The 27,512-nt window shown below is 41.7% G+C and overlaps 1 protein-coding gene across 6 annotated transcripts in view; it reads left to right on the forward strand.

The window, feature by feature from the left end:
* The window catches only part of UPF3A (UPF3A regulator of nonsense mediated mRNA decay), a 36,415-nt gene extending 10,065 nt beyond the window's left edge, over positions 1–26,350 (forward strand). Inside the window, exons 9-14 of one of the 6 annotated variants that reach the window (XM_060080015.1) lie at positions 2,987–3,150; positions 4,850–5,144; positions 15,057–15,205; positions 22,122–22,248; positions 24,836–24,925; positions 25,318–25,400. In XM_060080015.1, coding sequence (XP_059935998.1) covers positions 2,987–3,150; positions 4,850–5,144; positions 15,057–15,205; positions 22,122–22,248; positions 24,836–24,892 — 792 coding nt within the window. In that variant the 3' untranslated portion in view covers positions 24,893–24,925; positions 25,318–25,400. Of the gene's footprint in view, positions 1–2,986; positions 3,151–4,849; positions 5,145–15,056; positions 15,206–22,121; positions 22,249–24,264; positions 24,497–24,835; positions 24,926–25,317 lie in introns of those variants that run through there. The other 5 variants (XM_060080014.1, XM_060080017.1, XM_060080016.1 and 2 more) reach the window with 5 other exon arrangements.
* The last annotated feature ends 1,162 nt before the right edge of the window (positions 26,351–27,512 follow it).

The raw sequence follows: 27,512 nt of genomic DNA on the forward strand, positions 1-27,512 counted from the left end.
AAATATAATAAAATGAAACCTTAATATTACGGGAAGGCCTTTGTCATCTTGGAAAGACAGCTCTGTCATGACCAGGGGGGAAGTAGGTATACATCTACAGGTATGCAAATATTGTCCAGCCTTCTCCTTTACCTTTCTCAGCAAAGAATAATAGCACCTAATGTTTTATATTCTGAAAAGCATTTTTGTCAACAGCTTTGAGAGTTTTTCGAGAAGAATCATTAAAACGTGTAGCCTACAATTTTGCCTATAATTTTAGTAAGACTTACAGTATTTGGAATATAGCATTTTATTTTTACATGTTTGAATATGGAATTAGAATCCAAAATAAACCAAAGAAATAAAAACAAATTATGTCAGTAAAAGTAACTGTAGGACTCTTCATATAGAAAAAAAGAAACCAAAACATAGGCACAGCAAGAGAAAGGCTTAGTCTTACTGAATCTGGTAAAACAGAATCCTGGTGGCAGATTAGACCCCAGTGACATGGGCCGCCTACAGCTCTGTCCTTCGAGTGTCTGGTGTTCTGACCTGACAGTACATATTTGACTCCAAGGGTAGCCTTTAATGAGCATCTGTGCTCAGTTTGGGAATCTCTGACCTAAGATTCATCTGGAGAATTCAAAAAAAAAGAAAACCTAAAAAATAAAATCTGTAAAAAAAGCCCAAAAGAATTTGTATTAATACCCTAAAAGTAAAGAGGCAGAGAGAGGTCCTCATGGCTGTTTTTAACAGTAAAGAAGAATATGATTCAAGGAGAGCCACCCAGTGGTTTATTTTCCTCTGAGACTTGAAAACTAAGCAGTGAGCTCAAGTTGAAGTAGGAAGTCAGGTTACCAAAGTCACAAGTAAAATTCCCGAATACTGTATATAAATTGTAGGCTATAAATACTGTTGTCTGAAAGAGTTGTGCGATCTTTTCCACGAAGGTCTTTAAAAACGTGTGTGTGAGATAGGGTACACGCATGTAGAACAAGCATAGATGTGGGCTGCACGGGGACACTTGGCCTGACCCCTGCTGCCCTCCCCGCTCCCTCCCCCCCACCACCGGCTCCCCTCGCAGGGAGCTTCCCCCCCACCAGACTCACGCCCTCTCATGAGTGGCCCCCCTCACTGTCTGGTCCCTGCCTTCCCTGACCCCCTTGAGAAACCATTCCTCCTCCTCCCCTGCCCCACACCTCATTGTCCTTTTAGTCTGTTTATCATGTGTTTGTAGCGTTTCATACCACCTGAGATTATCTGGTTCACAGTTCTCTATTTTTGTCACTGTGTATACCGTCCTCCCACGCCCATGGCCACCACTGTCTTAGCAAGACTATCAAGTGTGAGTCCTTAATTGTGGGCACTTGTCTCTTGCCCACAACTGCATTCCTAGCACTGAGCCCAGGGTCTTTACCCCAGTTCATGGCACACAGCTGCTAAAACCCTTGTAATCTCTGGAGTGACAGGAGTGTCCTCTGTATGCTAATGAGCTGACAGGTGGCTGGGACCCTGGATAGCTTCAGGATGGGAGCTGCTCATCAGAAAGACCAGGCGTGATTATAGCATTGGAACCTCCAGCCCCATCCCCACCTCTAAAGAGGGTTCAGTCACCAATGGCCAGAGGTTTAATCAATGATGCCTGTGTAACGGCGTCTCCATAAACGTCCCTGAAGCGTGGGGTTTGAAGAGCATCCAAGCTGGTGAACACACATATCCCACTGCCAAGGGGGTGGAGCCCGAGAGAGCCCTGTGCATCTCTCCCATCTGGCTGTGCCTTAGTTGTATCCTTTGTAATAAACCAGTAATAGTAAGTAAAGCACTTCCCTGAGCTCCATGAGTCAGTCTCATTCAAGAACCCCCTGAATTTATAGCCGGCCAGTCAGAAGTATTGGTGACAACCTGGGACTTGCAACTGGCCTCTGAAGTGGGGACAGTCCTGTGGGATCTGACATTAATTCCAGGTGGATAGTGTCAGAATTGGGTTGAGTCATAGGACACCCGGCCTGTGCTGGACAGCTGGGGAGGTGGTGTTGGAAAAAGCTTTGGTTTCAGAAATACTGTAAAAACAGTTCATAGGTGCACAAAATTATTTGTTGGATGGATGGAGACTTATACTGTTGCACTCCCCTGTGATGTGCATATATTAGTTTTTTAATTAAAAAAAGATACACTGTTGTCTGAAAGGATCCCCCCAATAGGCAGGTAACTCCACACCTCTGATGAGAAGCAGCTTGCAGCATTTGCCTGACAGTCTATGTTTCATCCTTAAATGAACTCATTTAGTCTAAGTGTATCTGTGTATAGTTTTTGTCTACTGCAACTTACATAAGTTCACTTTTATAAGTGAGAACAAAATTCTCACAAGTAGACTTTGGTTCATGTTCTACAAACTGACTCTACCTGTGGTACTTAAAGTTCAAAGAGCAAGAACAGGGAGGAAGGCCCAATTTCATACCAAAATGTATGTATCATAGGAACCTTCTAAATCTGTTTCAAGAAGGAGAGTAATAGGTGTTTTAAAAACTATTCTCAGTCATTAATATAAAGCCATCCTTTAAAAGAATTTTTTCCTTATTACCGAAGTAATACTTGTTCATTTTAGAAAAACTGGAACCTGTAGATGAAAGAAAATAATTTCATTTCTGCCAACTAAAAATAATAACTCTTAACACAGTGTTGCAAGCCTTTTAGACGTTTTTCTATGTGTGTGAATCAGCATACAAATAGAAATTGGATCATTCCACTTTGTAACATTCTTTTCTTCATTAATATCTTTTTTTATCACATTATCCTAAATTGTTTTTCAAAACTAGAAAGTATTTCATTGAAAGAATGTTCCCCTGTGTATTTAACCAAAAACCTGTTCATTGGACCTTTAGCTTATGTTTTTTTGCTATTCAAACGTTTGGGCTCAATATTGGTGTATATTTTAAATTATTTATTAAATACCTTCTTTTATAATATATTCCTAAAGTGATATTTTACTAACATTATAATTTCTCAGCTTCTCAAGAAATCAGAAAAGGGAGAGGAGTCTAGCACTGAGAAGAAGCCAAAAGAAAGAGGAGAGGAAATTGACACCAGACATGGGAAACAGGAACCCGGTCCCAGCTGTGTAGTCGTGAAGCCCAAGCCCTTGGAGAGCTGGCTGCAGGAGCTCAGGGAAAAGTGAGCCGTGCTTTTGTTTCTCTGACCATGTTAAGCATGTTAAGGTTGTCATCGAGTTGTGGTTGTGTATCCTTTGTCAGTATGAGCGCTTATGTTTCATAATCTACTTGGAATTCAAGAGTTTGCTGGCACGTGCTTGCCCACGTCTTTGTCTCTCCTTGGCCGGCAGTCACGCTGATGGTGAACTCTTCAGTCTGCATCCTCAAGGCTGGCTTCAAACAGGGAAGTGTCCTGGTATTGTTTCCTCCACTATCTCCTCTCCTGGTTATTCTCTTGGATTCCTGTCTTTGCACTTCCCATCTTCAAGATCTTCTTCCCACTCTCTTTACTTGGTGATTTTTATCAGTTTGGAATTTTCCTCTGTGTTTTGAGATATCTTGCCCATTTGATCTTCCAGACCTCCTTCAGTGTATCTGCAGAATTGTAAATTGGAGAGCCCAGCCTTTTAGGCGCTGGAGATCTTCTGTGATACAGAAATAGAGTCCCAAGTGCTCTCCTTTCTCTGTTGGAGTGGTCAGTCCTCCGGTCCCGCCAGGATCTGCCCAGCAGCTGTGGAAGCTGGTGTTCCACTGGCCCTGCCTCTGCGCGGTGGGGCTGTCCTCCGCCTGCTCACGCACAAGTGGCCCATGAGAGGAGTTTGAGCAGTGCTCTGGGGACAGGATGCACGGCAGTCTCTGAGCAGGGAGCCCCTCCCTCCTGGGTCTGCAGTCAGGGGGCCATGTGCAGCCGGGATTCTTGTTCCCCTGCATGTGGATGCCTGCAGAGCTTCCTGGAGCCCAGGACCACTCCGCTCAGAGGGGTGGCTGGAAGTAGATTTGAGTTTGGCGGGGAAATGGCAAGGTCATGGGATTAGGCTGCTTTTTGCCCAGAATCACAGTACTCGGAATGACTTCTTACTCTCTTTCTTGCACAGAGTTGTGATAAAGGTTTTCTTTCTTCTTTATAGGTGTTCTGGTTAATTGGTTTGTTTATCAGATTAACTTGTACATGACTATCACATCTATGACCGCTCTGGTTTGTGTCCCAGGCATATCTCTTATTGTCGCTTATGATACAGCAGAGCCTTCGTCCTGTTTCTGGCGCAGATTTCTGCTTGTAGCTCGGTTTGTTCCCATCAGCCCTGCTGCCATTGCGTGCGGGGAGCCACAGACGGTATGTGAGGCTCGTGGAGAGAAAGACTTTAAGAACCAGATGAACTAAGCAGCCACTTATTTACTTACTATTCATTTAACAGTTGGATATATGCATGCATTAATTTTTTTAGTTAATTTTAGCTCTGCTTGGAACAGAAACTCAGCTGTAAATACCAGCTCTGTGTCACGATGGATGTGCATCTGGGCTGCTAGGAAAGTCCCTTGAGTACTTTTAGTCTCATTTACTTTATCTGTTAAAAAAAAAGGGAGGATTATATTTACTAAGAATTACAAAAATATGTGTATATGGTACCTTAGCATAGTGCCTATTACATATGTGTGACTCAAGTGTAACAGTAAATATTGTTATTACTATTGTTTATTCATGTTTTCAAACGTTTCTTATTGAATGCCCGTCGTGTGCCCACCATGTGCAAACTTGGCACTGCAGTGATGAGCAGACTTATGTGTCCCCTGCCTGGTTTTGAACTTGTAGTCTGGAAGGGAAGACAGGTAATGGACAAGCAGTTTATGTAAGGTTATTGATATTTTGTGTTGAATCACAGGTCACAAAATGACAGTGATAAAGAGCAAAGGGACATGGAGAGAAGATTCCGAGGAAAAGAACCTGAAGCACATAGATACCACTTGGATGACTGCAGAAAACATAGAGCTCACTATGAGTGGGATAAGTTTTCAGGAAGAAGCGAAGAAGAGCTGAAAAGGGGGACAGGATTCACCCCAGACCGAAAGAAGAAGGGGAGCCAGCATGGGGGCGGCCCTGTGGGGGCAGCAGAGACACCAGGAAGGGAGAGGAGCGAAGATGGACTGGCACCCAAGAAGGAGGACGCGGGAAGCAAGGTTCTTTTATTCACTGGGGATAATCTTTCACTTCATTTTCGTCTGCTCAGAGTATCAACTGTCATCGTGCAGGCTTTTCCAAACAGAAATGTTTTATCTAACCAAGAGTCTTGAGGTGTCTTGAGGTGCAGGATCGTAGCTTCTGACAGCATCCTAGGGAGCTCACTGCCCTGAGAGTCTTTATTTGCAGAGCAGTTATTCTTGTCCAGTGAGAGGGCACCAAGTCGTGAAATGAAACCAGCATCATCTTTTCTCAGAGAATCAATTTTTTTTTAACCAGGAAGGAAAAAGAACCTTTTATTTAGTATAAAACTGGCACATTCACACTATTTGCTTGAGAATCAGTAATGGAAAGATTATACATTTTCCCCCTAAGACAGTAAGGAAAATATTAATGACATGTCATGGTGCTTTCTTTTACATCATTAACAGAGTTAATGATTTTTTTAAATTGAAGTTCAGTTGATTTACAATATTGTGTTAGTTTCAGGTATACAGCAAACTGATTCAGACATTTTTTCCAGATTATATCCCAATATAGGTTATTATAAGATACTGAATATAATTCCCTGTGCTATACAGTAAATCCTTGTTGCTTATCTATTTTTATGTATAGTAGTTTGTATCTGTTAATCCCATACTCCTAATTTGTCCCTCCCTCCTTCCCTCTCTCCTTTGGTAATCATAAGTTTGTTTTATGTGTCTGTGAGTCTGTTTCCGTTTTGTATATACATTCATTTGTATTATTTTTAGATTCCATATATAAGTGATATGATATAGTATTTGTCTTTCTCTGTCTGACTTAACTTCACCTAGTATGACAATCTCTAGATCGATCCACGTTGCTGCAAATGGCAGAATTTCATTCTTTTTTATGACTAATATTCCATTGTATATATACCACATCTTCTTTATCCATTCATCTGCTGATGAGCGTTTAGGTTGCTTCCATATCTTGACTACTGCAAGTCCCCTACATATGAATGAGTTCCATTCTTAGAGCATGTTCATAAGTCCAATTGGTTTGTAAGTCCAACAAAGTTAGCCTAGGTACCCAACTAACACAATCGGCTATATAGTACTGTACTGTAATAGGTGTATAATACTTTTCACACAAATAATATATTAAAAAACATAAATAATAAAGAAAACATTTTTGATCTTACAATACAATACCTTGAAAAGTACAGTAGTCTAGTACAACAGCTGGCATACAGGGGTTGGCATCAAGTGAACAGGCAAGAAGAGTTACTGACTGGAGGAGGGAGAGGCGGTGGGAGATGGTAGAGCTGAAGGGTCGTCAGCAATAGGAGATGGAGGGCAAGCTGCAGTTTCACTCACACGTGACGTTGATGGAACACACGTCTGCATCTTTGAAAGTTCGCAACTTGAAGGTTCATATGTTGGGGACTTACGTACTGTAAACATTGCTGCTGTGTACATTGGGTGCGTGTATCTTCTCGATTAGAGTTTTTGTGTTTTCCAGATATATACCCAGGAGTGGTATTGCTGAATAATATGGTATCTCTATTTTTAGTTTTTTAAGGAACTTCCGTACTGTTTTCCATAGTGGCTGCACCAATTTACATTCCCACCAACAGTGAACAAAGGTTCCCTTTTCTCCACACCCTCTCCAGCATTTACTGTTTGTATACTTTATAATGATGGCCATTTTGCCCAGTGTGAGGTGATACCTCATTGTGGTTTTGATTTGCATTTCTCTAATAATTAGTGACATTGAGCATCTTTTCGTGTGCCTGTTGGCCATCTGTATGTCTTCTTTGGAAAACTGTCTATTTAGGTCTTCTGCCAATTTTTTTTGGATTGGGTTGTTTGTTATTTTGATATTGAGTTTTATGAGTTGTTTATGTATTTTGGATATTAACCCCTTGTTTGTCACATCATTTACAAATATTTTCTCCCCTTCTGTAGGTTGTCTTTTCGTTTTGTTGATGGTTTCCTTTGCTGTGCAAAAGCTTTTAAGTTTAATTAGGTCTCATTTGTTTATTTTTGCTTTTATTTCTTTTGCCTTGGGAGACTGACCTAAGAAAATATTGCTACGATTTCTGTTGGAGAATGTTTTGCCTATGTCCTCTTCTAGGAGTTTTATGGTGTCATGTCTTATATTTAGGTCTTTAAACAATTTTGAGTTTATTTTTGTATATGGTGTGAGGGAGTGTTCTAATTTCATTGATTTACATGTAGCTGTCCAGCTCTCCCAACACCCCTTGCTGAAGAGACGGTCTTTTCTCCATTGTATATCCTTGCCTCCTTTGTCATAGATTAATTAACCATAGGTCTGTGGGTTTATTTCTGGGCCCTCTTTTCTGTTCCATTGATACATATGTCAGTTTTTTGTACCATGATGTTTTGATTGCTTTGGCTTTGTAGTATAATCTGACATCTGAAAGGGTTATGCCTTCAGCTTTGTTCTTTTACCTCAGGATTGCTTTGGCACTTCTGGGCCTTCTGTGGTTCTATATATATTTTAAGATTATTTGTTCTAGTTCTGTGAAAAATGTCATGGGTATTTTGATAGGGATTGCATAAAATCTGTAGATTGCTTTGGGTAGTATGGCCATTTTAACAGTATGAATTATTCTGATCCAAGAGCATGGGAAATCTTTCTATTTCTTTGTATCATCTTCAATTTCCTTTATCAATGTTTTATAGTTTTCAGCATATAGATCTTTCACCTCCTTGGTTAAATTTATTCCTGGGTATTTTATTTTTTGACATGATTTTAAATGGGATTGTTTCTTTACTTTCTCTTTCTGATATTTCATTGCTGGTGTAAAGAAATGCAACAGATTTCTGTATATTAATTTTGTATCGTGCTACCTTGCTGAATTCATTTATTCTAATAATAGTTATGTGTGGAAACTTTAGGTTTCTCTCTAGAAAGTATCATGCCATCTGCAAATAATGACAGTGTACCTCTTCCCTTCCAATTTGGATACATTTTATTTCTTTTTCTTGTCTGATTGCTGTGGCTAGGACTTCCAATACTATGTTGAATAGAAGTGGTGAGAGTGGGCATCCTTGTCTTGTTCCTGAATTTAGCAAGAAGGCTTTTAGGTTTTCACCATTGAGTATGATGTTGGCTGTGGGTTTGCCATAAATTGCTTTTATTATGTTGAGATATGCTCCCTCTATACCCACTTTGGTAAGAGTTTTTTTTTATCATGAATGGATGTTGAATTTTGTCAGATGCTTTTTGTGCATCTACTGAGATAATCATGTGGTTTTTCTCTTTCTTTTTGTTAATATGGTGTATCACATTGATGGATTTGTATATTTTGAACCATCCCTGCAAGCCTGGAATGAGTCCAACTTGATCATGGTGTAATGATTCTTTTTATGTGTTATTGGATTTGATTTGCTAATATTTTTGTTGAGGATTTTAACATCTATATTCATCAAAGATATTGGCCTATAATTTTCTTTTTTTGTAGTGTCTTTGTATGGTTTTGGTATCAAGGTGAGGGTGGCTGCATCGAATGAATTTGGGAGTGTTCCCTCTTCTTCAGTTTTTTGGAATAGTTTGAAAAGGATAGGTCTAAGTTCTTCTTGTATGTGTGGTAGAATTCCCCACTGAAGCTGTCTGGTCCTGGACTTCTGTTTGTAGGGAGTTATTTTTTATTACAGATTCTATTTCACATCCAGTGATTCGTCTGTTCAAATTATATGTTTTTTCTTGACTCAGTTTTGTTAGACTGTATATTTCTGGAAATTTGTCCATTTCTTCTAGATTGTCCAATTTGTTGGCATATAACTGTTCATAGTGTTCTCTTATGACTTGTTGTATTTCTGTGGTATTAGTATTTCATGTCTTTCATTTCTTATTTTATTTATTTGGGTCCTCTCTCTTTTCTTGGTGAGCCTGGCTAGAGGCTTGTCAATTTTATTGATCTTTTAAAAAAACCCAGATCTTGGTTTTATTTATCTTTTCTGCTGTTTTTTTAATCTCTATTTCATTTATTTCCTCTCTGATCTTTATTATTTCCTTCCTTCTGCTAGCTTTGGGTTTTGTTTGTTCTTGTTTTTCTGATTCTTTTAGGTGGTAGGTTAGGTTGTTTATTTGAAAGTTTTCTTGTTTCTTGAAGAAGGCCTGCATCGCTATGAACTTGCCTCTTAGAACTGCTTTTGCTGCATCCCATAGATTTTTGTAAGGTTGTGTCTTCATTTTTTTTTTCTCTCAAGGTATTTTCTGATATCTTCTTTGATTTTATCGTTGACCCATTGGTTTTTTAGTAGCATGTTGTTTAGTCTCCATGGGTTCATTCTTTTCCCATTTTCCTTTCTGTGGTTGACTTCTAGTTTCATACCATTGTGGTAACAAAAGATGCTTGAAGTAACTTCTGTCCTCTTAAATTTGTTGAGGCTTGTTTTGTCACCTAATACATGGTTTGTCCTAGAGAACGTAACATGCGCACTTGAAAAGATGTGTATTCTGGGTTTTTTTGGTTGCAGTGTCCTGTAGATATCAGTTAAGTCCAACTGGTCTATTGTGTCATTTAGGATTTCTGTCGCCTTCTTGATTTTCTGTCTGGATGATTGGTCCAGGGATCTGATGTCAGTGGGGTGTTAAAGTCTCCTGCTATTATTATATTATTGTCAATTTCACACTTTATGTCTGTTAGTATTTGTTTTACATATTTAGGTGCTCCTATATTGGGTACATGTATGTTAACAAGTATAATATCCTCTTCTTATATTGATCCCTTTATCATTATATAATACCCTTCATTGTCTTTCTTTATGGCCTTTGTTTTAAAGTCTAATTTGTCTGATATGAGTATTGCTACTCCTGCTTTCTTGTCATTTCCATTTGCGTGAAGTATCTTTTTCCATCCCCTCACTTTGTCTGTGTGTGTCTTTCACCCTGAAGTGAGTCTCTTGTAGGCAGCATATTGTAGGTTCTTGTTTTTTTATCCAATCTACCACTCTTTTGATTGGAGCATTTAGACCATGGACATTTAAAGTAATTATCAATAAATATGTACTTACTGACATTTTAATCCTTGTTTTCCAGTTGTTTTTTGTAGTTCTTTGTTCATTTCTTCTTTTTGTTTTTCTTTTTGTGGCTTGATGATTTTCTTCCGTGGTATGCTTGAGTTTCTTTCTTTTTGGTTTTTGTGCATCTATTGTATATTTTTTATTTGTGGTTACCATGGAGTTTGAGTATGTTAACCCATCACTATATCTACTTTCTTTACATTGATAGTAATTCAAGTTCAAAAACATTCCAAAATACTTACATTTTAAAACTCCCCTCCCTCACATTTTGTGACTTGTAATGTCCTGTTTTACATGTTCATGCTTATCCTTTTACTGTTAATTGTAGTTATAATTGCTTTTACATTTTTTTTTGGTTTTTTAACCTATGTACTGGCTTATTTAAGTGATCTCCAATCGTTTTATATACTTGCCTTTCCTATAGATCCTTGCTTCCTTTCTATTTAGAGAAGACCCTTCAATATTTCTTTTAGGGTGGGTTTAGTATTGCTGAATTCTTTTAGTTTTTGCTTGTCTGAGAAATTCTTTATCTATTCTTCTATTCTAAATGATAATCTTGCTGTGTAGAGTATCCTAGTTGCAGGTTTTTCCCTTTCAGGACTTTGAGTATTTCATGCCACTCCCTTCTGGCCTGAAAGTTTCTGCAGAGAAATCAGCTAATAGCCTTCTGGGGGTTCCCTTGTAACTAACTCTTTGTTTTTCTCTTGCTACCTTTAGAATCCTCTCTTTATCTTTCACTTTTGTCATCTTAATTCTGTGTCTTGGTGTGGGTCTGTTTGGATTCATCTTGTTTGGGACCCTCTGTGCTTCCTATACCTGGATATCTGTGTCCTTCTTTAGGTTTGGGAAGTATTCAGCCATAATTTCTTCAAATACATTTTCAATTCCCTTCTTTCTCTTTTCTCCTTCTGGAATCCTTATTATGTGTAGCTTGGCACATTTTATATTATCCCATAGATCTCATATGTTGTTTTCATTTTTTAAAATATTTGTCTTTCTGTCTTCTTCTCTGATTGGGTGATTTCCATTATTCCATCTTCCAGATCACTTATACATTCTTCTGTGTCACTTAGTCTGCTGTTCATTGCTTGATTGTTTTTTCTCTCAGCAATTGTCTGTTTTTGGTTGGTTCATCTTGATAGTTTCTAGTTCCTTGTTACAGTGATCTACATTTCTATCAATAATCTTTCTTAATTCAGGTAGCACTTTTATTACCTCCTTTTTGAACTTGGGGTCCAGTAGACTGATGAGCTCTGTTTCATCATTTGTTCTTTGAGGGGATTTCTCTTGTTCTTTTAATTGGGAGTTCCTCTGCCTTTTCACTCTACTTAATTTTCTCTGTCTCTAAGAATTTAGGAGAAACTGTTATCTACTGTAGTCTTGAAAGTGTGTTTTTATATGGGAATGTCCCTGTGCAGACTGTGTGTATTCAGTGTTTTTGGTGCAAGGGCTGGTTTGGGTGGGCCCACCAGCCACGTCATTCCTCAGGGTGTGCTGTGCGTCAGCCCCGTGATAGGGGTGTGATCAGTGTTGTACTGTCCAGAACCTGGGCTGGGTGTGGGGTGGGGCCTCTTCTCAGCTCTGTGGCTGTCCCTGCCCTGTCGGGGTGGGGGCTCTGCTCACCAGTTGTTGGAGCAGAAGCCCTGAGGGTCGAGTTCACTCAGGCTCTGTTGCTCTTGAGTGTCTGCCCCAAAGGAGGTGAGTGCTGAAGCAGGTGAGGCCACAGAGGACCTAGGCGTCACCTGTGTAGGTGTCCACACTTCTGCTCAGAAGCAGCCCGGGGTCGCATCCCTTTCTCTGTTGCGTTCATCCCAGATCTCACACGAGGCTGTGGTGTGGAGTAGGCTGGGGCTGGGGTTGGGACATTGTGGGTACAGGAATGGAGGTGGCTGCGCTGCTGCTGTGTGAGACCTGTCTGCCTCAGATCCAGCACTAAGCTGCCGTGTGGACTGGGTGGAGCCAGGGGCTCACAGTGACAGTGGCTGTTGCCGCCCCACCTGGACCCCTCCCCAGACACAGGTCTGTCTCTTCACTGCGAGGCCGAGTCTCTGCCCAGATCTCACAGGCTGTGGTGTGCAGGGAGCCATGCCAGGGTGTTCGCCCCTTCCGATCTGGAGTGCAGAGGCAGCAGCTGCGGCTGCAAAGCTCTCTCCAGCCCGGTTGTCAGCGCGCTGCGCACAGGCACTCCTTGTGAGCAGAGTCCCAGCTTCTCCAGCACCTCGGTCTGTCTCACGGGATTTCCCAGCAGGCAGGGCGGCTGTCTCCTCCGTGCGGGACCCTAGGACTGGGATGCCCAGGATACTGCTCAGCCTGCCTGCTCCCCAGGGCGAGGGCCCACCCACGAGGACTTTCTCCTCCTTACAGATCTCCCCGGGGCACAGGTCCTGATCCGATGCCTTTTCTTCTGTCCAGCCCGCTTACATGGAGCTCTTTCTTGCAGCTTTGGCTGTGTAGGGGGTCTTCTGCCAGTTTCTGTGAGAACCGTTCCACAGGTTGATGTGTTTCTGATGTGTTTGTGGGGGGAGGTGAGCTCCATGTCCTCCTGCATCTTGGTCCCACCAGGAGTGTTCTGATTATTAGTGGATAATGAGGTGGCCATAAACGCCCAGGTCAGCTCTGCACAACCGGCGTGGCACTGGGATCACATCGTTGCAGAGAAGCACTGTAATGGGGTCATCTCCCTGCCAGGCCCGGCCCCATGGTGCTGGTCAGCCCTCACAGCCTGGCGTCCAGGTGAGCCGAGGGGACAGAGGCCTGGGCTGCAGGCCGTATCCACGTCCCCCGCCACCCCTGACCCTGGCAGCCTCCCTCTGTGCTGTGTCTGATTCTGTCACTTCAGGAAGCTGTAGAAATGGGAGCACAGCATGTAGCCTTTTGAGGATGGCTTTTTCACTCAGCATAATCCCCACAGATCCATCCAGGGGGTGGTGGGTATCAGCGATTTTTATTTTTATTTATTTATTTATTTATATTTTTTATAAATCTATTTATTTTTGGCTGCATTGGGTCTTCGTTGCTGCGTGCAGGCTTTCTGTAGTTGCGGTGAGCGGGGGCTACTCTGTTGTGGTGTGCGGGCTTCTCCTTGCTGTGGCTTCTCTTGTTGCAGAACGTGGGCTCTAGGCGCGCAGGCTCAGTAGTGTGGCTCGCGGGCTGTAGAGCGCAGGCTCAGTAGTTGTGGCGCACGGGCTTACTTGCTCCACGGCATGTGGGATCTTCCGAGACCAGGGCTCAAACCCGTGTCCGCTGCATTGGCAGGCGGATTCTTAGCCACTGTGCCACCAGGGAAGTCCCGCTATGTTGATTTTTTTTTTTTTTTTTTTTTTGCGGTACGCGGCCCTCTCACTGTTGTGGCCTGTCCCGTTGCAGAGCACAGGCTCCGGACGCGCAGGCTTAGCAGCCATGGCTCACGGGCCCAGCCGCTCCGCGGCATGTGGGATCTTCCCAGACCGGGGCACGAACCCGCGTCCCCTGCATCGGCAGGCGGACTCTCAACCACTGCGCCACCAGGGAAGCCCTATGTTGATTTTTAAAGTGTCTGCCGTGAAGGCAAGGCCAGCCCCAGCCAGAGGGAGTCTTCTCATCTTCACCCTTGACCGGCCCCGTCCATATACTCAGAGGTTTCTGCAGTTACTGTAACCTCAGGGCTTTCTGCTGGGTTCGTTCACACGAGCACTGGTTTTTCACCTGCGTCTTCATTTAGCAGCAGTGAGTGACTTGGGTATTGGAACAGCTTTGTGAGTGGGAACCCGAGGTGACTCTTCCGCTCAGTTGAAGCTGTGGTGCTGTAGTGGTAATAGGTGCTGTGTGTCATAGCTCCTTTCTCACGAGGTGAGTTCTGATATCCTTCTAGAATCCGTCTGTACACACAGACATTACCCTGCGAAAGCAGAGCCATGCTTTTGGCCCCAGGCAGAGGTGGTGTGTGAAGCCTGCCTCTCTGTCTACACGGGATTTGGGTCTGTATGGCCTGCCAAGCCCTTTCCCACCCTTCTCATTGGCCAGACTGATATTTAGGAAAAGAACATTCTGGTAAACCCCATGGTGGTAACTGTGGGGCCTCCACACACAGCCCAGGAGTGGGCAAAGGTGAGTGGTGAGCCCTGGAGAAACAGCATAGGACGTGCCCACCTGAGTCACACTGCCCTGGCCCCTAGGTGGCCGTGGAAGGCTAAGGCTGCTGCTCCGCCCACGTAAGCAGACGGATCCCTCAGGGGTGGGTCCACGGCGGAGCTGGCTGGCTTCCCCAAGGCTGGTCCTGGCCTGCAGAATCGCTTTGTCCTTCCCTGGCTTTGCTTTCCTCATGCCCTGAAGCAGTTTCATTTCATTTTATGTACTTTATCCAGGAATGTTTTTATCCCACCACCTCTAAGAGATTAGTATGATGGCTGGTTAGCATTTTCCATAAAGGGAACAGTTGAGGAATAAGCTACACAGAAATTGCTAATTACAAATGTGTGTGACTGTTCAATTCATAGCTCTAAAAAGCCATCTCTCTAGAGACCGTGCCTCATTTTGTTCCAGACTTTGCATTCACCCTTCATGGCGAGTTTGAGGGACTGAGATGAGTGTGTTTGAGTTTTCACCTCTCAAAATAGGAGGGAATGCTGTGATTGTATTAATTCCACAGAGTGTTCTGGCTTTGAACAGTAACACTTTCCCAGACACTAACTTTACTTCCAAGTTATTATTAACTGTCTTTCTTTTTCATGACTCTTTTTTTTTTAATCTCAGAATGCCTGATTTCTGAGATAGTGCTGTGAAAAAGGCTGATTTTTAGCTGCAAGACTGATTTCTTTAGATATTAGGATTATCAGGCCCTAGAAATAGATAGAGCTGTTGCCCTCTCCTGTATTGCTGGCCCTTGGAAGAGTAACACGCCCTCTGTCCTGGCAGGACCGACCAGGCTTGCAGCTGTACCAGCCCAGAGGTGGCATCCGAGCCCGTGAATGTGATGGAAGACCCCCTGAGGAGGGCCGTGATGGGAGGAGGGGTGAGATGGAAGATTCAACTGGGGCTGGAGCTGAGAAGATCGAAGAGGCAGAGTGAGTCAATGTGCATGTTGGTGACGTGGGTGGTCTTCCACCCACACTCTGTGGATTAGAGAGGGCATTCCTTCCGGAAGCGTGTAAATTAGCCTGGAATAAAACCGACAAGGTGAATTTACTCCTTATAGAGAAACTAGAACTATAAAGGTGGCGTAGAAATACCTAGAAACCGTTCTCAAGCGATCTTTTAAAACTTTGAACAGAGTTATAGATTTTGCCATTTCTGATATAAACTAGTATATATAATTTAGCCAAAGCAGAAGAAAAATAATCTCCTTCAGAAAGCAGAAAAGTATGACCAAAACCAGAAGAAAGCTAGTATTGTATCAGTGTGAATTCTGAAGCACTTTAAACAGGTTGTAGGAATAACTTGGACTTTCAGTTCTATACATTTGTAAGTCAATGATCTGTATCTCATTGTGCTTTTTTTTTTTTTTTTTAACGTTTGCCCCTTTTGTTTTGTGTTTTTTTTTTTTTTTTTTTTTAGATGTTGGGGGTAGGAGTTTATTAATTTATTTATTTTTGCTGTGTTGGGTCTTCGTTTCTGTGCGAGGGCTTTCTCTAGCTGTGGCAAGCGGGGGCCACTCTTCATCGCAGTGCGCGGGCCTTTCACTATCGCGGCCTCTCGCTGCGGAGCACAGGCTCCAGACGCGCAGGCTCAGTAGTTGTGGCTCACGGGCCCAGTCGCTCCGCGGCATGTGGGATCCTCCCAGCCCAGGGCTCGAACCCGTGTCCCCTGCATTAGCAGGCAGACTCTCAACCACTGCGCCACCAGGGAAGCCCTCATTGTGCTTTTTGTTGGTTTTCTGTGAGCTGTAGTTTCTGGAAAGTGAGCAGCTCTCATTTCTTATAACCATTGTAATTCAGTCATTCATGCACCTTCTGTCATAAGGATTAGCTGAAGTCTGTTGTGCTGTATTCCCTCTGATAGGAACTTAAACACTGTATAAAGCCCAACAGCTTTAATTGTTGCCCTTTTAACAATATGGCCACTGAATTAACAAAAATAGTTCCAGTCTTTTGATGGAGTGCTCATGGTTTATAACATAAATGGCATTATTTTAGAGAGGAATTATTAGGTATGGCATCTGGAGTTTTTCTTTTTGCAGTCTGAGGCAGTTTTACGATAACTTAATGTAGCTTTCTGAAGCTGTGCATTCTACAGTATTTTTTCCTTTTAGTGAAATTTTTAAATGTTAATGCTTTTGGCACTGTGCTTTGAACCATTTATTAAATAAAAATTTTAATTGCTATGAATTTGAACTCCAGTTATGGTACTTTTCCTATATAGAATTATATGTAACAAAATACTGCTTTTTAAAACGTAGCTTTAATCATCTGAATATTTTGCTTATTATATTTATTCCTTATAAAATATAAAATGTTTATTAAAAAACTGAGACTTATTTATTATTAAAAAAACCTCTATGACTGTTAGACATACAGTCAGTTTCAAGCATTGCTGTGCTCTTGTTCTTGACTTATGAGCTCCAGAAGGTGGGGGAGGGGAGAGAAGAACTTGCTGTGGATTCAATATAACCTGCCAAGATTGAATCATGAAGAAATAGAAAATCTAAACAATTACTAGTGAGGAGGTTGAATCAGTAATCAAAAACTTCCCAACAAACAAAAGTCCAGGACCAGATGGCTTCACTGGTGAAATCTACTAAACATTTAATGAAGAATTAATACCAATCCTTCTTAAATTCTTCCAAAAAATAGAACAGATCAGGATGCTTCCAAACTCATTTTATGAGACCAGCATTACTCTGATACCAAAGCCAGGCAAAGACACTACAAGAAAAGAAAATCACAAGCCAATATCCCTGATGAACATTGATGCAAAAATCCTCAACAAGATACTAGCAAGCTGATTTGACCAGTACATTAAGAGGATCATACACTATGTCAAGTGGGGTTTATCCAGGGATATCAGGATGGCTCAATATACACAAATCAGTAAATGTGTGATACACCACATTGACATAATGAGGGATAAAACTCATATGATCATCTCAATAGATACAGAAAAAGCATTTGAAAAAATTCAATATCCTTTCATGGTAAAAACTCTCAAGAAACTGGGTATAGAGGGAAGGTCCCTAAACATATTAAAGGTCATATATGCAAACACACAGCTAACATCATACTCAACAATGAAAACCTGCAAGTTTTTTTCCATAAGATCAGGAACAAGGCAAGGATGCCCACTCTCATAACTTTTTTCCAACATAGTACTGGAAGTCCTAGCCAGAGCAGACAGGCAAGAAAAAGAAATAAAAGGCATCCAAATTAAAAAGAAGTAAAATATTCTGTTTGCAGATGACATATTATGTATAGAAAACCCTAAACATGCCACAAAAAATCTGTTAGAAATAATAAATGGAAACAGTAAAATTGCAGGATACAAAATCTGTATACAGAAATCAGTTTGTTGTTAGTGTATAGAAATGCACCAATCAGAAAGAGAAATTAAGAAAACAATCCCATTTAACAAGAAGGTAAAAGATTATACACTGAAAGCTATAAAATTCATAAAAGAATTAAACACAAATAAGTGGAGAGGCATTCCATGTTCATAGGTTGGAAGAATTAATATTGTTAAAATGTCCAAAAGGGCTTCCCTGGTGGCGCAGTGGTTGAGAGTCTGCCTGATGATGCAGGGGACACGGGTTCGTGCCCCGGTCCGGGAAGATCCCACATGCCGCTGAGTGGCTGGGCCCGGGAGCCATGGCTGCTGAGCCTGCGTGTCCAGAGCCTGTGCTCCGCAAAGGGAGAGGCCACAACAGTGAGAGGCCCGCGTATCGAAAAAAGAAAAAATGTCCAGAAGAAGACCAAAAAGGACTTCAAATAACTAAAGCCATCTTGAGAAAGTAGAACAAAGCTGGAGGCATCATGTTCCCTGATTTCAAATTATATTACAAAGCTATAGTAATCAAAACAGTATGGTACTGGCAGGAAAACAGACACATGGAGCGATGGAACAGCATAGAGAGCTCTGAAATATACCCATACATATATGATCAATTAATGTTCAAGAAAGGAGCCAAGAATACAATTGGGAAAGGATAGTCTCTTCAATAAATGGTGTTGGGAAAACTGGCAAGTGAAATGGCAAATGAAAACGGAGCAATTTCTTACACCATACACAAAAGCAACTGAAAATGTGTTAAAGACTTGACTATGAGACCTGAGACCACAAAACTCCTAGAAAAAAACATAGGGGGCAAGCTCCTTGACTTTGGTCTTGGCAAGATTTTTTGCATTTAACACAAAAAGCAAAGGCAGCAAAAGCAAAAATAAACAAATGCTACTACATGGAACTAAAAAGCTTCTTCACAGCAAAGGAAACCATCAACAAAATAGGAATTGGGAGATTGGGATTGATATATATACACTAATATGTATAAAATAGATAACTAATGAGAACCTGCTGTATAGCACAGGGAACTTTACTAAATGCTCTGTGGTGACCTAAATGGGAAGGAAATCCAAAAAAGAGGGGATACATATATACATATAGCTGATTCACTTTGCTGTACAGCAGAAACTAACACAACAGTGTAAAGCAACTATACTCCCAATAAAAATTAATTAAAAAAAAGATATCTGAACTAAACACCTTTTCAAATAATTGTGAAAGAAGTGATGTTTAAAAATAAATTACAGGGACTTCCCTGGTTGTCCAGTGTTAAAGAATCTGCCTTCCAATGCAGGGGACGCGGGGTCGATCCCTGGTTGGGGAAGTGAGATCCCACATGCCGTGGGGCAACTAAGCTTGCGTGCTACAACTACTGAGCCCGCGTGCCTCAATGAGAGAGCCTGCGTGTGGCAAACTACAGAGCCCATGCACTCTGGACCCCGCGCACCACAACTAGAGAGAAGCCTGCGCACCACAACGAGGACCCCATGTGCCGCAAATAAGACCCGATGCAGCCAAAAAAATTAAGAAAAATAAGTAAATAATAAAAAATAAACTACAATAGAAGAGATTTTAAAAAAGCAACCTATGGAATGGGAGAAAATGTTTGCGAACCACGTGTCTGGTAAGGGGTTAGTGCCTTAAATATACAAGTAACCCATACAACACAACAGCAAAGAAAAACCAGACCACTTACAGACTGTCCCCAGCTTAAAATAGTTTGACTTGCGATTTTTTAAGTTTGCAATGGTGTGAAAGCAATATGCATTCAGTAGGAACTTTGACTTTTGACCTTTTCCCAGCTATCAATACGCAGTACAATACTCTCTCATGATGCTGGGCAGTGGCAGTGAGCTGCAGCTTCCAGTCAGCCAGGCATTCATAAGGCTAAACAACCCATACACTTAACAACCATTCTGTACACATACGACCATTCTGTTTTTTTTTTTTTTAATTTTTAAATTTTATTTATTTATTTTTGGCGGCATTGGGTCTTTGTTGGTGCGTGCGGGCTTCTCATTGCAGTGGCCTCTCCTGCTGCGGAGCACGGGCTCTAGGCGCGCAGGCTTCAGTAGTTGTGGCTTGCGGGCTCCAGAGCGCAGGCCCAGCAGTTGTGGCGCACGGGCCTGGCTGCTCCGCGGCATGTGGGATCTTCCCAGACCAGGGCTCGAACCCGTGTCCCCTGCATTGGCAGGTGGACTCCCAACCGCTGTGCTACCAGGGAAGTCCCCCATTCTGGTTTTGACTTTTAGTACAGTATTCAGTAAATTACATGAGATACTCAACACCATATTAAAAGTAGCTTTTTATTAGATGATTTTGCCCAACCGTAGGTTAATGTATGTGTTCTGAGCATGTTTAAGATAGGCTAAGCTAACTGCAATGTTTGGTAGATTAGGTGTATTAAATGCATTTTTGACTTAATGATATTTTCAACTTATGATGGCTTAATTGGGATATAACCCCACCATAAGTCAAGGAAGAGCTATACCCAGTTTAAAAATGGGCAAAGGGGGCTTCCCTGATGGCGCAGTGGTTGAGAGTCCGCCTGCCGATGCAGGGGACACGGGTTCGTGCCCCGGTCCGGGAAGATCCCCCATGCCGTGGAGTGGCCGGGCCCGTGAGCCATGGCTGCTGAGCCTGCGCGTCCAGAGTCTGTGCTCCGCAACGGGAGAGACCACAACAGTGAGAGGCCCGCGTACCGCAAAAAAAAAAAAAAAAAGGGCAAAGGACCTGAACAGATATACTGCCAAAGAAGAAATACAGATGGCCAACAGGTACGTGAAAAGGTGCTCAGTATCACTAGTTACCAGGGAACTACAAATCAAAACCACCATGAGATATCACCTCATGCCTGCCAGAATGGCTGTTGTCAAAAAGACAAGAGATAAGTGTTGGCGAGGGTATGGAGAAAAGGGAGCCCTGGTGCACTGTTGGAGGAATGTAAACGGATACATACTATGGAAAACAGTACAGAGGTTCCTCAAGAAATTAAAAATAGAACTGCCGTATGATCCTGCAGCCCCACTTCTGGGTGTGTCTAAAGGAAACAGAATCCTGATATTGAAGAGACATCTGTATCCCCATGTTTGCTGCAGTATTATTCACAATAGCCAAGGTATGGAAACAACCTAAGTGTCCATCGACGGATGACTGGATAAAGAAAATGTGAGATATCTATATAGATATAGATATCTACAGATATATCTCTTATCTATCTATATGCAACAAAATATTATTCAGCCTTAAAAAAGAAGAAAATCCTGCCATTTTCAACCATATGGATGAACCTGGAGGGCATTATGCTAAGTGAAATAAGCCAGACAGAGGAAGACAAATACTACATGGTATCACTTATATTTGGAACCTAAAAAGAAAAGTTGAACTCATAGAAACAGAGTAGAATGGTGGCTGCCAGGGACTGGGGCATGGGGAAAGTAGGGAGAGGTTGGTAAAAGGGTACAAACATTGGGTTATCAGATGAATAAGGTCTGAGGATCTAATGTATAATATGGTGACTGTAGTTGATAATACTGTATTCTGTAATTGAAATTTGCTGAGTAGAACTTGTATTCTGACCAAAAAAAAAAAAAAAAAAGTAAATATGTGAGGCAGTGAGTGTATATTGATTAACTCAGTGAGAATCCTTTCATACTGTACATATATTAAATCATCTCATTGTACACTTTAAATATATTACAATTTTTTATCTGTCAATCATATATCAATAAAGCTGAAAAATATATAAATACAAAAGTATTGAATAGTTACACCCTCTGAAAGGTGCCTAAGATACCTCTTCAGGGATTATCAGAACTCATTTTGAGACCACTGTTTTAAAACAGTAATACTCTTTATATTGGTACACACTTCCCAATGTAGGCTTTCAGATTGGCTGGGCAGGGCATGCACAGTGTCTGAGGTTTGGGGATGTCTAACAACCTGTGGCTGGTAAGATCAAAAGCTGTTCACATACGTGTGAAGTTTTTATTACCAATTACAGAAAAACTTTGAGTTTATCCTGTGTCTAAGAAATGGCAAAAATGTTAAGGAAAGAATTACCGTTCATGTGGACACATCCCGTGGAATTACAGCTGACAGTCGTGGGGAGGGACCGAGTTCTCCGTGTGACTGAGGGCTCGAGTGAGGGTTGGCCTCCTGTTTCACTTCTTCGTAATTCCTCTGCAAAACTTTCTTTTAATGTTTCCTGTTGTTTCTCATTTTGGATTTCAGTCCTTGGTTTTATTCAACTACTTAGTAATTTTAATAATTATATTCTAAACATGAACATAACAAAGGAGAGGAGCTGCCTATTGGGATTTTCATTGCTCTCAGCCTTGCTAGTAAATCATAGACACCAACTGAAGTAATTCCTCAAATCTGACATGAAATATAGGCCCTTTGAAGGATCTCATTTACCATCTTTGGAAACAAGTTTTTATTTGCTAAATAATAGTAGTACTTACTGAGTAATCTTCTCCCATTTCATAGATCCCAAGGCAGTGAAACACCTGCAGATGTTTCTGCAGCAAATCCAGCAAATTCAAGGAAGGAGAGTGGCTGCTCCAGCCACTTCCCAGCAGCCCACTGTTTCTTCCCCAACCGCATTCCTCATGGGGTGAGTGAATTCTGCACATGTGGAAGATCCACGCGGACAAGGGCGTGGATTTTTTCACATCACACTATGAGAAAGGATCATTTACTTTCATCTCTTTCACTGAATTCCCATTTTGGTGTCTATCTTAACTCTGATGAAAAGACATATAATCATCTATACTTTAAGCAGATTTGCTTTCTATTCTGTTCTTCCTATCTTTAAAATTAAGGACATGTATTAGGTTAAAGTGGAGAATTAAGTAGGTATTTGATCCTCTTGATCTGTTCATAGATTAATAGCAGTAAAGAAAAAGAAAAACGAGAAGTTTATTTTCAGAACACTATTCAGAGTCAAGAGGGTTTTTAAAAAACAAATTTTCCCGCTTAAATCTACCAGATAATTGCTTCAACCCAATCTTAGCTATAGGCAAGGTCTACTCGTAGTTATTTTTACATGAAAATTCAGTTTTAATCATTATTTTTTAATTTTGTCACTTCAGTTAAGTTTAGAAAAATGCTGTCTGTCTGCTTTGTGTGAATTTCTGCCGGGCTGCATTTTGGTGGAAAGCTAGCAGTTTCTTGTAAATGGTTATCCCTATCTTCTTTGTATCAAAAGCATGTTTATCCTGTGAAGTTCTAAATCTCTCCCAGAATTCTTCATTGCTACACATCTAAAAGAAAAATAAATACATAAGTAACCTTATATCACAAAAGAGATTTTTAAAAAAAGTCTTAGTCAATTTAAACGTAAGCAGCCTACCCCATAGAAAGAATGGTATTCTTCAGTAAAATAATTTAAATTATTATCATGGTAGAAAAATCAGTGTGCCAAGTTGAGAGCAGTGTGTCTACAGGTTACGTACAGTGTGCCTACATACAATTACTCCATCACATGCTCATGGAGTAGCCATTTCCTACATCACTAGGATCATACTTTTCTGAATCAAAACATGGAGCAGTTGATTGGACAGAGGATTCTTATGCCACTTTGGGGTGTGAGGGCCAATGTAGGAGATGCTATTTGGACACCAAACTGCTGGCATTTCTAGGATATCTTAATAGGTGGTGGAACCCATGACGTTTGGAGTCAGGCCTTGCTATGGGCTGAATTGTGTCCCCCTCCACCCCAGTATTCACTCATTGAACCCTTAGCCCCCAGTGTGGCCGTATTGAAGTAAAGAAGCAACCAAATGAGGTCATAAGGATGGGGCCCTGATCCCATAGGAGTAGCACTCTTATAAAAGAAGACACCAGCGCTCACTAGCTCTCTCTGCCACATGAGCACACAGCCAGAAGGCCGCTGTCTGCCAGCTGGGAAGGCCCCCACCAGCACCAATAAGCTAGCACCTTGATCTTGGACTTCCAGCCTCCAGAACAGTGAGAAATAAATGTCTTTGTTTATGCTGCCCAGTCTGTGGTATTTTGTTATGGCAGCCTGAGCAGGCTGAGACAGGCCTGTCCCAGGAAACCCAAGGACTGCAAGGGAAGGAACCCAATGGTGGTGGCCTGCAGCAATGGCTCCTCTCTCCTGGACCCCCAAGTCTTCCTCTTTTGGATCATTTCTGTCAGCTTTCAAATGAGATTTGTTAGTTCTTATGTTATTAAAAAATTCCTCAAGCTAAATTGCCTTATCTGTAAAAACATAAAATAGAAATATCCTTACACCCAGCATTGGAACTCCTAACAATACATCCTACAGATTGAACTGCTGCTACAAAACATAGACACACCAGCTGTTAGATGCCCTTCTTTCTGGAACAGCCCAGGTGTTCCTCCTGGGACGTGGCTAAGTGACAGCTCCACAATGCGCAACACTAACACCAACTTTTCCACAGTGGGGGGTAAAGTCCAAAGTGCAGAATGTGCTTCAACCCTTTATAGACTCACAGAAGGTTTACATTTGCATAGAAAATGTTTGGAAAGATGTGTGCCAATTACTAACATTTTTACAGTGGCTAATAATTGAGACTACACTGTGGAAGTAGAGCTTTTATGTTTTGATACACATTTTAAATCCTGCTTTGTAAAAACTCTGCAGACTCTGTCACCCCCCACCCCATGGCCCCGTCACTCCTCCACGGCCCACCCACTGGACGACAAGCCCATGAAGGCAGAGACTGAGATGTTTACTACTGTTTATGCCAAATTGGTGGAGCTCAGTAAATATTTATTGAATAAATGCTCAAATGATTAAAAAGACAAAATACCTTATATTGCAACTTGCTCGTTCTTAAACGAGAAAATTTATCTTTAAGCCAATATTTATCTTACAAATAACAAATTGTTTTATGACTAGAATTTCTGACTATGTATTTTGGTCTAGAAACCACCTAAACCTCACAGTGAAATAGCTTTAAAAATACTCAAGCTTTTAGGTCAAATACTGCTAAGAAATATGCCAAAATTTAATAGCAACTGAAGGTAAGATTAAGATGATTTTTAGTTCTTTTCTTTCTAATTTTTGAACAATGATTATGTACAAAAAATAGATTTTCATTACTTCTCTTTCCAAGTGGATTCAAAGCTTTTAATTACCAAATGTATATAAGTGCCTGAAATGAGGCATTTGCATTTGAAACGAGGAATTTGAAAACTAATTCTTTCCCCAGGGGTCTCTATCTGCTGCTGAGTTTCCCGGTGAAGAACAATGGCAAAGTCTGCACTGAGGAACTCCTGTGCAACTTCTTGTTCTGTTTTTGGTATTTGCTTAAGTTTAAGCCTGAGTAGGAACTATATTAGTACTATTTTCAACATTCTCTCTAATGTGTGTCTTTTTAAGAATGTCACTTACCTTGGAATGCAGTATGATACATTTCTTCTTGCTAGAAGTGCTTTGTTTGTGACCCTCACTGTCTTATATTTTACATATGACCACTTGATCATTCTCTCTTCCTGTGCTACTTTTTCCTCTTGAGCAGTCGCTTAACCAGTTTTTTAGGTTTAAAAAAAAAGTTTTATTATTGCACAAACCCAATGTTTGTCATAATATGAAGTTAAAATTTTCTAAATCATTCCCTTTCTCTTTGAAATTCTGTGTAATATTTACCAGTAAAAATTATCTTAAGGTCTTACCTTTTGGAATTTTTTGCAGGTTTTTGACAGCCGCCCAATGTCATCCAAATCAAGAAAGAAGATCTGAAGGATTATGTTGTCAGGCATGCGAACTAGCAAATCAAATTTCCCCTGACACAGATTCAAAGAATAATCCAGTACTTCTTTCTCAAACACTTTCTCCATCTGCCCTAAATATCAGTAAGAAAGAGAAACTGAGAGACAGACTAAATTATGACAGGCCAACTGAATCCCACCCACCCTCAAGAAAGTCACTCGAATTTAAAATTAAAAGCACCTGTGCTTCTTAACACAGATGAACCTGTCTTTATAATAAAGTCCTGTCCCACTGGAGAGACAGTCACCACTGAGCAGTCCTAGCGTAAGTGGAGTGGATACTCACATTTATGAAGTTCTTTACATCCAGACAGCAGCTCTTTGGAGAGACAGTTATCATCACATTCATTCTTCAAATGGTCACTGCGTGCCTCTGTGTGGCAGGCACTTTTCTAGGCGTCAGGCATTCAGTGGTGAGCAAAGCAGACCAGTTCCTGACTTCACAGGCCTCAGTACCCTTCCTTTCACTTAAAAGGAGTGGAAACCCCTAAAAGCTCACAGTCTTCCTCACATCCTCCACGTCATAAATGGCAGAACCAGTTCCCCTAAATCAGGAATTCTTAACTCGAAACCCGTGTTGGGTGCTCTTGTAACATTGTTATTCTTGTGGTCGTCCATAGGTTCCCTAAATTAGTATCATATTATGAATAAGCATATCATACATTTTTCTATGGAATGGTCTATATAAGCTTTCATCAGATCCTCAAAGGAATAACTTTTAAAAAGTAAAAATTTTTATACAGTAGGCTGTCAGTAATCCAGCATTGAATTGTTTTCACAATCTTCTTGCCATAAACATAAAATGGAGCAATTCAATATTATAGGCAGAAACTATCATCTAAAGTAACAGACACTTAATATGTATGTTCTCTCCACTGAAGAGTTGGGGGGTCATCACTGTCACCTTCTTTATACTGAACAGCACCTGCCCCTCCCCCCACTGCAGCTCTCCACCCCTCCCACCCTTCCCCAGGCCCACGTGGCTCGGGCCAGTCTGATCAGTGCAGCCCCCAGACATGGGCCGGTCTTCTCCTAGCGTGTGTCTGGGGGCTGCGCTGGCCAAGGGACGTGCGAGCCCAACAGGGTGGCAGGGCAAACTCACCCTGTCGTTCTGTATGTGACTAAGGAGGCCCAAGGGGTGTCGACCTTCCCATGGAGCTGAAATGTGCACTCAGAGCAGAGGTGAGAAGATGGTGGGCTTCTGTCGGCAGTGCTGGAGCTGCTGGACCAGCTCACCCTGGAGCCCACCTTCCTGGGGGCTTGTTGGGGGACAGGGGCGTGTCTTGTTACTAAAGCAGTGTGAGTGGCTGTGTCTATTATGTTAGTGAGATCTGATCTTAACTGACAGCTTTGCTTTGGGTTGAACGTATGAGAAAGCTTTGACTTGGAGGAAAACCCTGCTGCTCTACTGAGGTGCTGCTCAGAGTGTGGTTCCCCGGACCCCAGCTCTTCTCAAGCCCTGCCTCAGAACTACTGAGATTCTATGGCCCAGCCCTCGCCCTCCCGGTGATCAGGTGATTCTGATGCTTCTAGGGACCCCTTTCCCTCCACCATGCTACCTTGTAAGACCAGGAAGCCACACCAGTTTTCAGCCATAACCTCCATTTACAAAATAACCACAGAGAAACACCTCAAAGGCTCAAGGTTCTAATCTAGAACTGGCTGATAGATTGCGATAAAGCTGTGGTTCGTCTAGCAACTTTGACTAATTAAACACGAAATATTCAGAAAAATTCTTAAGTCTTCCAGGTGTCCTGGAACTTAGCCTTTCCATTTAATACACATTTCAATAAACCTCTTGTGCTGCTTCTAAGAGGTAAATTACAGGTTCTACCCTCTAAGGAGTAAGGGGCACAGCTGCTTCTTCACCTCTGTACACCACAGACACAAGCTCCCACTTGCCAAGGACAGCCCTACACCAAGGTCTACTCATCATTCGATCAGTTCAGCTACGCTCGTCTGAGTGTGAACTTTGTGCTAGGGACTGTTGCTACACCCTCAAGACAAAGCACAAGGCTTTGCTGACAACAGTCTCTCCGGCTGGCAGGGAAACCTACACAAGTGAGTGGAGGATTATAATTCACTGAGATACGAGCTGAAATAAGGTGTGGACAGGAA

This window comes from Mesoplodon densirostris, chromosome 17 (genome assembly GCF_025265405.1).
Source record: "Mesoplodon densirostris isolate mMesDen1 chromosome 17, mMesDen1 primary haplotype, whole genome shotgun sequence".
Lineage (NCBI taxonomy): Eukaryota > Metazoa > Chordata > Mammalia > Artiodactyla > Ziphiidae > Mesoplodon > Mesoplodon densirostris.